At 39.1% G+C, this 12,801-nt stretch overlaps 1 protein-coding gene across 1 annotated transcript in view; it reads left to right on the top strand.

The window, feature by feature from the left end:
• Positions 1-12,729, top strand: part of LOC134844296 (protein LMBR1L-like) — a 244,611-nt gene extending 231,882 nt beyond the window's left edge. The window contains exons 2-11 of the mRNA XM_063860913.1: positions 3,174-3,327; positions 3,901-4,142; positions 4,486-4,667; positions 4,808-5,082; positions 5,413-5,643; positions 9,452-9,740; positions 9,918-10,176; positions 10,496-10,644; positions 11,387-11,581; positions 12,178-12,729. Coding sequence (XP_063716983.1) covers positions 3,193-3,327; positions 3,901-4,142; positions 4,486-4,667; positions 4,808-5,082; positions 5,413-5,643; positions 9,452-9,740; positions 9,918-10,176; positions 10,496-10,644; positions 11,387-11,581; positions 12,178-12,386 — 2,166 coding nt within the window. The 5' untranslated portion in view covers positions 3,174-3,192 and the 3' untranslated portion in view covers positions 12,387-12,729. The remainder of the gene's footprint in view (positions 1-3,173; positions 3,328-3,900; positions 4,143-4,485; positions 4,668-4,807; positions 5,083-5,412; positions 5,644-9,451; positions 9,741-9,917; positions 10,177-10,495; positions 10,645-11,386; positions 11,582-12,177) is intronic.
• Positions 12,730-12,801: the final 72 nt, after the last annotated feature.

Here is a 12,801-nt window from a genome sequence, read left to right as displayed (position 1 = left end):
GTTGAGCGTAGAATCATGGCCCGGGGTGTTGCAGGTGACTCAAAAACACATCCGGAGCTGGAAGGTTGGTCTCGAGGCGGAAATGGGATTTCCCATGAGCGAAGCTTATGGCTTGCCATTGAACGCGAAATCGCTGATAGGGTCAATGATGGCCAACTTGTGCGGAAGTCACCACCCACTGCACATGGTGATGGTGGAAGCATCCAGCCAGAGAGTACTGGTGGACAAGGCCTTCTCAGTGCCCAAGTGCGTGAGGTTGGCTCGGATATCGCATCACTCGCACAAGTTGTTGAGAAAAATCAGAGGGACAGTACCAAAAGAATTGAGAGATGACTTGAATGAAATCTGGGGAGAAGAACTTTTGAAGTTGGAGAGAGAGAACACAAGCGATCACGAGAGACAAAACGTGATCGGAAAACCTGTGGGAAGTGCTCCAAACCTGGAAGATAACGACACGATGCATGAGAAAATGATGGAGCTTGAGCCTCTCTTGGAAGCCTCGGGGGAGCGTAACCTCAGGAGCATTGAAATCACCCATGGAGAATGCCCATGCCACTGTTTAGCGCAAACGGTGTGGTATCCAGATCACAAGAACCTTTGCCTGGTGTGGGATATGGAAGAAATCCGGTCGATCGGACTACCGTATCACCGACAGAAGGTGACGATCTTGGTAGTGAGTACGATGTTGGCTCTGAGATGGATAGAAGAGAATATAACGAAGTATCGGGAAGCGGGGACGCCAACGGCTGAGTCAATATACGCGATAGACTACAGTAGGAGACTCGAGTTGTTTGAGACTGCGTGCAAGGTATTGCCATACCAACGGAAGTCAGACATGTCTGGAGCCGTTTGAGGTACTTCCCATGGTTTCGGGCGACGCTGACGTCCTGGTTGTACATGACAACGAAAGATCACATGAGAAAACATCGAAAAGAGTATCGACAGTTCCAGGCCGAGATTGGGCCGGAAGCTTTCAAGAGACCCCTGTTAACCCATCGTAATGCAATCACGACAGGATGGAAGAGAGTGGGTAAAATGTCTAGAGACATCGCCAAGGCGTGGGAATCGATACTAGAGGAGGACCTGGCGAAGAACGTGAGCTTGAGCCTGCACAACTCCTTTTGTTTGAACCGGGAATCTAGGGTGAAGGCACTACCCAACCAAGCAAAGAGGTTGCAAGAGCAAAGAGAATGGATGCGATCCTACGAGCAGCTGAAGGCTTGGGAGGAGATTGTGATTAGCTCCGATGATGAAGAGGAACTGTTGAGACAGTTTGCCGTATCTAGTACTTCAGGGTGCAGTACCTCCAAGGCGAAGAGTGCGAGATGAGCAGGTGGCTCGAATGGATCTTGAGTTTTGAGAGGGAAAAGGGGGCTTGAGCGTGGATCCGGGTGAAACTTGGATTCACGAAAAAGAAGTTTTAACAAAGCAAATATTGTTATTAATATACTATATTTATTATATAAATCAAAATGCTGCATGACAATTTCCTGATTGAATAGGACAAAAGAAATTTTAAATGATTGGCTTGGAAAGCAAGAATTCAAAGGTGCAGGTGTGTGCAGATTTTGATTGCTGTTTAGCGATAGTGTGAAAATTTTACATGGCTGTGAATTTTGGGGTGTAGATAAGCTTAAGTCTGCTGCAAACTTCTGTAAATGACCACTGGCACTGTATCTTGAGTAACACTCGGTTTTCTGGGACTCACTGGCAGAAGACAGCACGCGATGAGGACATCGATCTCGAGTCCGGGGAGTATGTGCCAGTCGGTCATATTTGGAAGTTTGACCTTGAGAGAAGCAAAAAGCACTTAATTTTGGAGTGAAATTTAATTTTTCAAAATTTCGAATGGAACCTGTCATGCACGATTTTCTCGCGATAACTGAAAATCAGAAAAGAGAAGTCAGAACGATCGAGTGACAATCGCGGGAAAGTTGCTAGAAAAATCAGTGGGAAATTGCTATTCGCAATTTCAGTAGCAATAATAATCGAGAGTAGAGCTGTCCCATCTGAAACAGAGACGAGCGCATTCCCACGAACTGGATTGTTGTGACTGGAGTACTATTATTAACTGGACCAGAGTGAACCTTAGGTGGAAAGGTGGACAGCTAGAGTGTCCCAATGGTTCACGAGAACTCACAGTCTAGAGTAAAAAACTTGTTTTGTTATTGAAACTGACTAATATTAAACTCATCTTAGTTACTTTATTGATTCTTGAGTTGCTTACCGACTTATTTACTTCCTGGTTCTTGAGAGTGCTACAATGTGAGTACTAATTTAAATTTCTAGAGTGTGTTTTATAATTGTTATGTTGAGGTAAGGCGAGTTTTAGGTTGATCCATCTGAAATGGATCAAAGTTACACTGTCTAATAAAAAGTAACTTAACGGATTGTTCCAACCCGGTTTTTAACGGCGTTCATGTATTTTGGGTATCTAGAGACCTAAGTATGGGGACGTTTCTAATTCTAGAGTGGGGGGATATTTTAGTAGTAGCCTTTAAGCTGTAACGGGTCGTAGTCTCATGTCACAAACGAACCGAACTGGCTCCGACCGTTCTTGAGGTAGAAAAACACAAGAGATGGTGTCCCTGACCCTTGAGCCATTTTTCTTAAGCCTCATGTGTGACTGCAGTAGACGAATGTTACATTGTTTCCACTTGAATTCGTCGACGAATTCGTGATCAGCTTGTTTCATTCCGCACTACGATTGTACCCAAGGTTGAGGTGCTCTTCACGTTTGTCCAAGTATGTCAGACAGAATCTGCAACTTACGATTTGAGTTCGCTTTGCAGAATACAAGCAAACTCTGCTGTTGGGAAGCATACAAAATCACGTAGACAAGAAATCAAATGCGATGAACGAGATTATGATGTTGAACAAATCCCTTAACGTGGAAATTTCTGAACATTAAAAAAAGTCTCTGGAAGCGATGACCTACCTCACCTCAGTAAACAGCTTCCGTCTGAGCGTTCTGCATTGATTCCACAAAATAGGTGTTATTTAATATAACGAGAACGCATCCCGTATTCGCGATCCTAAGTGAAGGGAAGATTTTTTTTGTTTTTGGTAGTACTACTTGATTTGAGGTTCTCGGTTATTATGCTCGTTGACTTGGAGCTCTTGAGCAGCATTCAGCTGAAAATCACCGATACAAATATAAGAAGTTGTGTTTCAGAAATGTTATAAGTTTCGATGAGTTCCAGCGTCGAATTGGGCGTGGAGGCAGAAGAGGAACTGTTCCACAATACTATCAGAGCTATTTTCGTGTCTTGCCTATTCTTCTTTGCCTTCTATACGAGTGCTCATTTCCTCATATCTCATTTTAAAGTTAGTTTCATAAGCGTGCTAGCTCTGATGTTCTGGCTGTGGCGGTCTGTGGACTAATAAAATTGATATTTTTATAACCGAATACAGTAGTGCAAGTTCATGATTCAATTCTTTAAATAAGTGAAAATCCTTCATTACAACTCCTTTGGCACAATAAACAAGGACAGTAGCTTTTAAAAGCCAATCTATATAACGTCAAAACATATAATGAACTTTTTCTTTAAAATTTGGGGGAGCATGTTAACTATCTCTCCTTAATATACCAAGTGAACAATCTCCCTCTAATGTCACATGGCAAAATCAACCCGTAAGGCCTACATGTAATATGCTCAAATCTGATCGGCTGAAAAAGATTAGTTTTAACCAAGTAAACAATTTTTCCCGTAAATTGGTTCAGGAGAGATTTTTTGGTCCAATTGAAGCCATATGATTTTTTATTTCAACGCCGAAAAATGAAAGATCCAGGTTTTTTTCGATTTTGAAATCAAATAGCTTTGGACTACTGGGCTCCGTCATAAAAATAACTATTTGTGCGAAATGTTTAAAGGTTAATCATCAACAGTGTGCTTTCAGAGAGAACCAGAATCAGAGGACTATTATTTGCTGGATTGTGAAACAACAGCATACGCATTATTCCAACTTCATCATGAAAATGATACACATCCGCAACAGATGGGCGCTCCATCTTCTGGTTGGACTGTTGTTCTCTTGGTCTACAAGATTCCTTACTACCTGTGCACATTCTCACTCGCGTGTTCTATGGCAGCCGTCTGTCTTCTTCCATTCTCAATCTTATCGAATGAAGTTCTTACAAGGTAATGCCACTCTGAAGGAGCATTTATTGTCCTACGTCTCATTCTCCTCTTTTAAATGACATTGAACGTTGTTTTAATTTTTGAGAAAGTTTTATAATTTAGATTTTAGTGGTCGACTGTTTTTTTAAAGTTAATTCAAGGCAAAATACGGGCTTCATTACCAATTCGCGAATTACGCAAAAAAATGAATGATTATTAGAAAAGTGGATTCTCATTTTAATTCTCATTTTAATTTAAGGTTCTCACCAGCGCAATTTAAATTCGTGGGACAATTCCAACTGTCTCTTGGATTATCGATGTCTTTTTTTTTATAATTATAACAAATTCAAGATTATCTTTATAGGTATCCAGACAACTACTACCTGCAATGGCTGAATAAGAGCGTTGTCTATGTGCTGTGGAACAGTCTTTTCTTTCTGTGCAACTTATCACTTTTCCTACTGCTGCCGTTTGCCTACTTTTTCACAGAGAGCCAAGGATCACCTGCACATACGCGCACACACTATTCGCACGCAGCTTCAATTGGTAATTTTTTTTGCCAATTTTTGAATCGACTGAAATACCTGTGAAAAGAGTAAAAACATTAACACCGGTAAGGTTTACACCGGTAACACTTCATTGGTAAGATATCTAAAATACTGCTTCTTTTTCTTTCGTTTGTGTAGCTGCCAAAGTTTATGAGACGTTTGTATCTCTGTTCTGGCTCACTGTAATGGTGGTGGGACTAGTTGTCATCTTCTGTGCAATAACCGACTTCGATTACTACAGTAACACCCCTTCGCCAACAACAACTTCTTCGCCCGCAGTTTTCTCGCCCGACAACGGCAGTGTCCTTTCTGGTATTGGTATTGATCCCTTCAGAAGTGATCACATCATTAAGCAGTCGGCGGCACATATCAACATGGAAACTCAACAACGAAACAACTTGCTCTTAATATGGGTAAATAGCAGCTGGGTACAACTGTGATAGAGGGGTCCTAAGAAATTGGAAGGGTCCCATATATAGACGAAATGCCTCATTATTAATAAAGTGTATTCCTGGTGTAAAGGCAATAGAAGCATCAAGTAGCATTGCGCAAACCAGGTAGCTTGTATTTATTTGCATAATCCGCATCGGATTAATGAGAGGCAGGTGTTGCTCTCTCACACACAGAGTTGGTTTTTACATGAACCCCTGTATCACAATTGCACTAGCGCCTATATTAAAGCTATATTGAATAGAGGTACAGTATTTAGTAGCTTTTTTTACCTGGACGCTGTCTTGTTTTAGAGTGTGAGTTGGAACTTCATTCCCCTTCTCTACTCGTGTATGTCTTTGATCGGAGCCTGTTTCCACCTGTTCTGCACTCCACTGGGGTTTGCTAAGTTATTCACAGTACTTGGTAAAGTGTTGACCAAGCCACAGTTTCTACACGATATCCAACAGGACAGAGACTCGCTCCAATTGCAGAGAGACTTGCTGACTAGGAGAATAGAAGTTGAGCAACAACGCAGTCTACCTGTGAGTAAACTAAGACCTCACCTGAAATCAGTGAAAAAATAAGCGATAAGCAAGGGCGTTGCAACCGTTTTCTGTTTTTTTTTACTCTATCGTCTAAATTTTTGAGACTATTTTTGTCGGCTAGGTTCAGGTAGCACAGACACTTTTTTTGAAGCTTCAGCTTTCTTCTGACTTTCTGAATGCCATTTTGAAGTCCATGAGTTTTTAGCACTTTTGCATTACTCTGCTTTATTGGTGGCTATGGTTTGCGTTAGTCGAGCTATCGATGGCTCGAAGGGAAAGGCCTGAAATTCCTAAGCTACTTGTTGGAGGTTCAACGGCACACTTAGCACTAGTGTGATTTATATTTGGTGGCGTTTTGCTTCATAGCATTGGCATTTTTTCAGCATCTATAGCCGCATCATTGGTGGACAGTGTTAGAAATTTTTACGTGAGACTCCCAACGTGAGACTCCAAATCTGCCAGTGTTAGAACGTGAGACTCCAAATCTCTAAGTTGCATGTTTGATATCATCATGCAGCAAAAGTTTTACTAATTCGATGCTTCTTCACCTTTTTAATTTCACTTATGACGCTTGCGGTTAGCAAGCGTTATCAAATCGGAATGTAGACTTTTTTTCAGTTTAAGAACTAGCTTAGCAAAATCAGTTTAATCACTATGCAGATAGCATGCTCAATATCATGAAAATTCAATTTTAACTACTGGGTAGTTTGAGGGGACTTGAAACTTTTGGAATTTTTTTTATAAAATCAGTTTTTTTCGGCTCAACTGATGTCTGCTCAAAGATTGTCAGCCTTGTTTCCGCTCCGTAAGTTTTGTTCAGTTGTTCATTTGAATAGTCTTGCTTGGGATGTTTGTCTCGAATTTTTGTTTGGTAAAAAGTGTATGGGATTGGATTTTTTTCTATTTTTTTAAACACATTTTAGAAAATCATTTTTTTTCCAAAAAATTTAGCTTTTGCTCCAAAAACCGTCTCATTTTTCAAAAAAAAACAGCTTTTTTGCTCACGCGACTATGCTCGAATTTTTTTCTAAACAAAAATTATGGGCCCGGGAAAAGTCAAAGTTTTTTAACCGTTTTTTGAAACTTTTTGACTTCCCTGCCAATCCTAGATTTTTGGGTCCAATTGAAGTTACAGGTTGGGTGAATCTCTTCTGTACACTCAGCTATGTCCATTTTTAAAAACAAAAAGCTATGATTCTCGTAAATGTCAACTTTTTGATTTGTTGACCGTTGTTTCGATGTTTCTCGATAACTATCCTGCCAAATCTGATATCATAGGTTTAATCGACACAACAGCTTGTTGGAAGCTTACTTTTATAGTTTTCTGCGCCCAGTTTTTTTGTAAGCAAAAGTTTTTTGCTCGAAAATTACAGTGCCAAATCTCAGCTTAAGTTTTCAATCAAGAAATCCGATTTTGGGAATCTTCTTTACTTCACCGGCCACAACCTGTTTTAAGCAGAAAAATATGGATTTCGGAATGTCAAAATGTTGAACTTTTATGCCCCTTTTAGAAGTTTTTGAATTTCCTTTAAAACTACCCGTATAAATCTGAGATGAAAATTTCAATCTAAAGACGCGGTTGCGTGAATTCATCCTGCGGAAACGGCTATTCCTTAATTTTTATGCAGGAGAAAGATTATGTCTTCAGAGAAATGCCAAAATATCAAAAAAAAAATTACGCTTCTCATTTATTTTAGTAAAGATAAGGTGAGCTGCACGAGCTTGTGAGCAACCCAGATGACCCCAAGCAACTAAGGTTTTGGGCAAAGTTCATTTTTTGAAATTACGCAGTTCGTCCCGCATCAGTATAACAAAGTCAAAAAATATCAAACGCATTCCTCCAACTTTAGCTGGGCCCCAGGTATGCTTAATCGAGACATGCGAAAATTTTGGTTCACCTAGTTGTAATTTTTTTCTTTTTTATGATTATGTTGTATCGTAAGAATAAAATTTATAGTTCAAAGTTTTTCATGCCAAAAATTATATTTTCGGTTCTACGGGATATTATTTAAGTTTCGTCGGCTCAGTTGCCGCTTTTTAATTATTTTTTTTCATTAATTGCCGTCGATTGTGTTTCGGAAAAGAGAACATGAATTATTTTAAGTCGTGGTTTTTTGAAGTTTTTTTCCTGTGTGCTAGCTTGCACTGCCATTTCTTTGTTGTATTGCAAGTAGTGCGACGCTTCGCTTCGCCTCTGTATTTTAAGTTCAATTTGCTTCCTTTGTTAAAAGAAAGCCAAAGATCACTATCGAACTGCGAGAGTGTAAAAGTCACAAAAAACGTGATCGACTTCTAGTTTCGAAAATGGAATATAATATCAGATTTTCGAGAGCAATAGCATTTTTTAGTTTTAATCCAGTTTTCTCAAAATGGGTTAATTTTATCCAAAAGGTGTCAATCACAAAGTGCTCTAGAAATTCAAAGATTTTGTTTTGAAACCCGGAACGTTGATATTTTCTCAAAAACTAGTCAATATTTTTTTGTTTGCTTGCATTCCTTTGCTCTTTTCCAGCTGTCTGTTGGCTATGTTTGCCTTTTGTAATTTTCAGGCTCGGTAAATTTCGGTTGTGTTTTTAAAATTCTCCGGCTTCCGACTTTATATACTGATTAAACGATCAGCAAGTTTTGTTTTGATGCTAATTTAACAAGCAGTTGTTTTGCTTGGCATGTTTTTTTTAGAATCAAATTTATTCAAGACAAATCGAGATGAAGATATGATTTTTACGTAAATCTTGTTTTTCTCGAAATTTCGTAAAAAAATCGAAAGAGCGGTTTTTTGTATCACCTAACTTGTTATGCTATGTTTGTGTTGTATAGTATATGGGGCGAAGCCTCGCTTCGCCTCTGTGTAAAAGTTAGTAATTACCCTTGCGAGAGCATCGGGAATTAGACTGTTTTCCCGTGAACAACTTTTCTTACAAATCCTACTTGCTTTAGCATTGAACCTTAACAACTTCCACTTTTGTTCCCACTTGGCCTAGAGTTAACGTTTGCATCCTACGGTTTGGGCTTGAGTCCCGGCAGGAGCTTGTTTTTTCAGTCTGTACGAAATAGAATTTTTTCGGAAAAAAAATAAATTGCCTGCTCAAGTTTTGTCAGCTCACATGAGCATCAATTTTATGGTTTAGCGAGTGGTTTTACAAGGTTGATTATAAAGACCAAATATGTTTTTCATGGCTTAATTAGTCTCCATGTCACTTTTAATGACAATCAGACAATGTGAATAGTAATTTTGATTATAAAAATTTGCAGGTGGGGTAAAAGGAAAAAGAGCCTCCGCATCACGGATTTTTTTTTGTGCTGTGAGCAATTTTCATTTCAGTTGCAATTGTTGTTTCATTGCAGTTCCAGGGCAGGCTTTTACAAAATCAATTTTTTCTTCGTCTCTACTGGTGTCTGCTCAAAGATTGTCGGAAAAGATTGTTATCGCTTCGCTTCACCTCTGTGTACAAGTTGCTTTTTTGTCGGTATTCTAGAATGTTTCATTGACTTTTTCTGCCCCATTTAATGATCTATTGGCGCCGTTTGAAAAATTTTCGTATGTCGCAAAATAGCACCAAGGGAGTACAAGCAGAATTGAAGGGCCAGAAGGCGGGGAGTCAGGAAGGCGAATGCCCATAATCTGGAGGGCTGTGGTGTAAAACTCGTTGTCGGCTAATTTTTGATTTTGTATATTCGTGGATTTGTAAAACGCCCTTTTGTCGTTTTTGCTGGTTTGCGAAACTTTTCTTCACCTCTTGTTGGAAATGAGTTCTGTGATAAAGTAATAATTCATGAAAGTTTATGAATGAGTAATTTCTTTTAGGCCCAGGATGAAAGCAAGAGCGGCAGAAAAGTCACTGAAAGTGGGAAAACGAAACAAACTTTCTTGAGCAGCAGTTTCTCGGGTTTCGACCGACGTCATTTTAACAGCAGACTCAGATCATACTCCGATTTGATTGAGGATTCCGATGATGATTCGCTCAGCATGCAAAGGGCACAGCCACAGCACTCGAAACTATCTCAATCGGGGTCAATTCATGGCACTATTTTAGCTGCCAATCGAGACGCAAGATCGACTAATGCAATTGGAGGATATTCATCTCAAAGCTCAGGTATGGCTACCCACAAACTTCAGCCTTATTTAATTTGAGTTCGCTATTGAACTACTTGTCATTAAATTGAAAGAAGTGTTATTAGATTAGTCATAGTGTTAAATAGTTTTCGGTTCGTAATTATTGATTTATTCGTTTTCGAAGCAAAAGAGCACATAGAATTTAACTTTATTTTAGTACTGAGCACATTGCAGTCAGATCTGATTGGCGTGGAAGCCGAGTTAGCTGAAGTTGAACGGAAGTTATCTGTGGCCTTCTGGAGACGCAATCTGGGATACCCTCTGATGCTACTCCTGCTTCTGGCCACAACATGTCTATGTGTGTTCTTGGTGGGCATCAACCTCATAGCCCTGGCTCTGGGCCAGACTTCTCTCCCGTTTGTTCAAGACAAGCAACAGTCCGCTGGAACTACGACACTGGACAGCGCCATTCACAGGTTACTTTCATTAGCTAGTCTAGATTTAAGGAGGCCTGGAGGCTGGTTAAACCTGCAGTATTTATTAAACACTGAAATTTAGATCCTTTCTATTCACCAGAAGTAAATTTTATTTACCCTAGTTTAAGTATTGATTAGTGAATAGTTTTAATATCGATAAAATTTGCCCTGAAATCAAAAGTGATATCAAAAAATTTCGTAAATTTAAACAAAAACAGCCGCACCAAAAATGCTGCTTGTTTCTCCATTTTAATGTTAATAATATCAGCAGCTGAATACAATGTGTTCTTAGATTGTGAAGTGGCTGACTTTGTTTCAGTCTGAGTCTGCGTGGGAGAGGGGGTCTGTTGAGCAGTGTGGGTCTGGGGTGGGTTGGAGTGTGCACTGAGGTATGCCTCACTTTCTACTTCATGCTCGCCTCCCTCATCGGGTTCTACAACCTGCCATTCCTCAGAACACTCCGTCCAGGTAGACATATGTATGTTACATAGTTTTAAGACTTAACAAGGGTTCTGACACCGCTTGTTAGCGTCCTACGGCACTAGCGGTTTAGGGAAAAATAAAGGTTATTTCGTGTAGCCGGTTACTACTATTTAATGAGAATATCTAATATGTGGGCAGGTTTCATTAAATTCCAAATCAGGTTTTTCATTTAATTATGACAACATTTATTCAGGGGCGGATCTAGGATTTTCTCGCGGGAGGGTCTACTTTTCAAACATTATACGAAAAGTTTTTCATCCTTTTTTTGTCGAAACAACAGGTCAAAAACGCTGTTTTGGACAATTCTTAAAAATTTGGACCAAAAACTCTTCAAAATTAGCGCTCACTTTCAAAATTAGTGTATTAAGCCTTCAGAAAACTTTTAAGGCTAGTCGGCCGAAAATGGATAAAATAGGGGACCCGTTGCTTAACGAGGGGGTCGAAATATCTCTGATGGGGACGGGGTCCGCCCCTCTCCTAAATTCCCCACTGTTGGTTCGATCCATTCACATTATATCAGGTGTTTTTAACCTTCAAATTCAGAGGCTGATTTGGAGCTTGGACGTCTGAGCAATTTAATCAGTCAAAATTTATTATGTTTTAGGTGAGTAAACTTTTTGCAACTGTTGTAGATTAATTAATTTCGTTCAGATTGGTTGATGGAAAAGGATTTTGCTAACAATTTGACATGAAGCAGAAAATGAAATGTTTGAAACTGATATTGCAGTAAAGGGAGATACGGCCTTGCACATTCTCATTGTGAACTGTGTGTTGATTCTGATCGTGGGAAGTGCACTGCCTCTGGTGATGCGCACTCTGGGTCTGGTGAGTCTGGACCTGATCGGGCGATTCGGAAGACTGACCTGGTTGAACAGTCTGCAGCTGGTGCTCACATACAATCTACTGTTCGCGGCGCTCTCAGGTACTGCTCTTTTCTATTTCCTCATTTTAAAGTTTCAACAAATCCATGTTTGATTGTTTTTGAGCCTTCTGATCACATTGAATTTCTCGCAGAAAAAATTGGTTGTTGAGTTTAACAGATTCTCAAATAGATTTGTTCCTCTGATATCAGGTTTATTTGACTTGTCAGTGTACATAAGATAAACGTCTCCTTTAGCAAAGAATGCGCGCAGTATACTTACTCGAAATGCTAATAGTCCGAGGTTATAGTATATTTACCGGACCTAAAACAAGGAAATTATTTTAATTCTGTATCAAATTCAACATTGTTTTGCTAAAATGAGCTTAGAAGCTTTTATATTTGTCCTTATTTTTGTGAATAAATGGCCACTTAGATAATCGTTGAAATAATGAATTTTAAAAAAACTATTTTAACGATTATTTAAGTTCACCATTTCAACGATTATCTAAGTGGCCATTTATTCTCAAAAAAGGACCAATATAAAAGCTTCTAAGCTCATTTTGGCAAACCAATGCAGAATTTGGTATCGTTTTTTTAAGAGTCAATTGAAGTTTATCGGAAAGATTTCTTGTGACTAAACTATTCGTACTGTTTAGTGTGGTGTTTGACGCACACGTTCACAGCAGCAGTGAGGGAGGAGCTCTACATGCGATATGTGTTCCTCAAGTGTCAACTAATGGCTTACTACCATAGATGTACACAATTATACAGCAGCTACACCAGATACCAGTACCATAACAACTCGGAACTGGCACGCAAACTTCTAGCCAGATTCATTCGCAATGCAGCAGCGCCGCCAGAGTAATCGAAAACCGTTGAAAACTTCAGCATGAATGATTTTGCCAAAAAAGATGAATGACAATTGAGGATTGTTTTAGAAATTATTCCCTAGGTGATTAGTTTTCTTTTATAGATGTAGTAAAATTATGCGATAGTGCAGTATTCTAAGCATTCCAACATTAAAGAGGTGTGTCAATAATTTGAATGGTATAAATTTTTTCTGAATTGATTTTGAAGTTATACTGGCGCTTTTTGAAGCGTTTTTGAAATAGTTTATTTGTACTCCTGTGGTACACGTCCAAGTTGACTTAGTTTGAATTGTTTATGTCGACAAAATTATTTGGTTATAAAACACTATTTAACGTTTTCTTTTCTATTTAAGGACGAGAAACCGTAAAAATTTATGGCAAACAATTTAAGAGAATCAAATATTTGAAACT

The sequence above is a fragment of the Symsagittifera roscoffensis genome, chromosome 4, assembly GCF_963678635.1.
Source record: "Symsagittifera roscoffensis chromosome 4, txSymRosc1.1, whole genome shotgun sequence".
Classification (NCBI taxonomy): Eukaryota; Metazoa; Xenacoelomorpha; order Acoela; family Convolutidae; genus Symsagittifera; species Symsagittifera roscoffensis.
The sequence above is the reverse complement of the archived record's forward strand: the minus strand, read 5'-3'. Positions and strand labels throughout refer to the sequence as shown.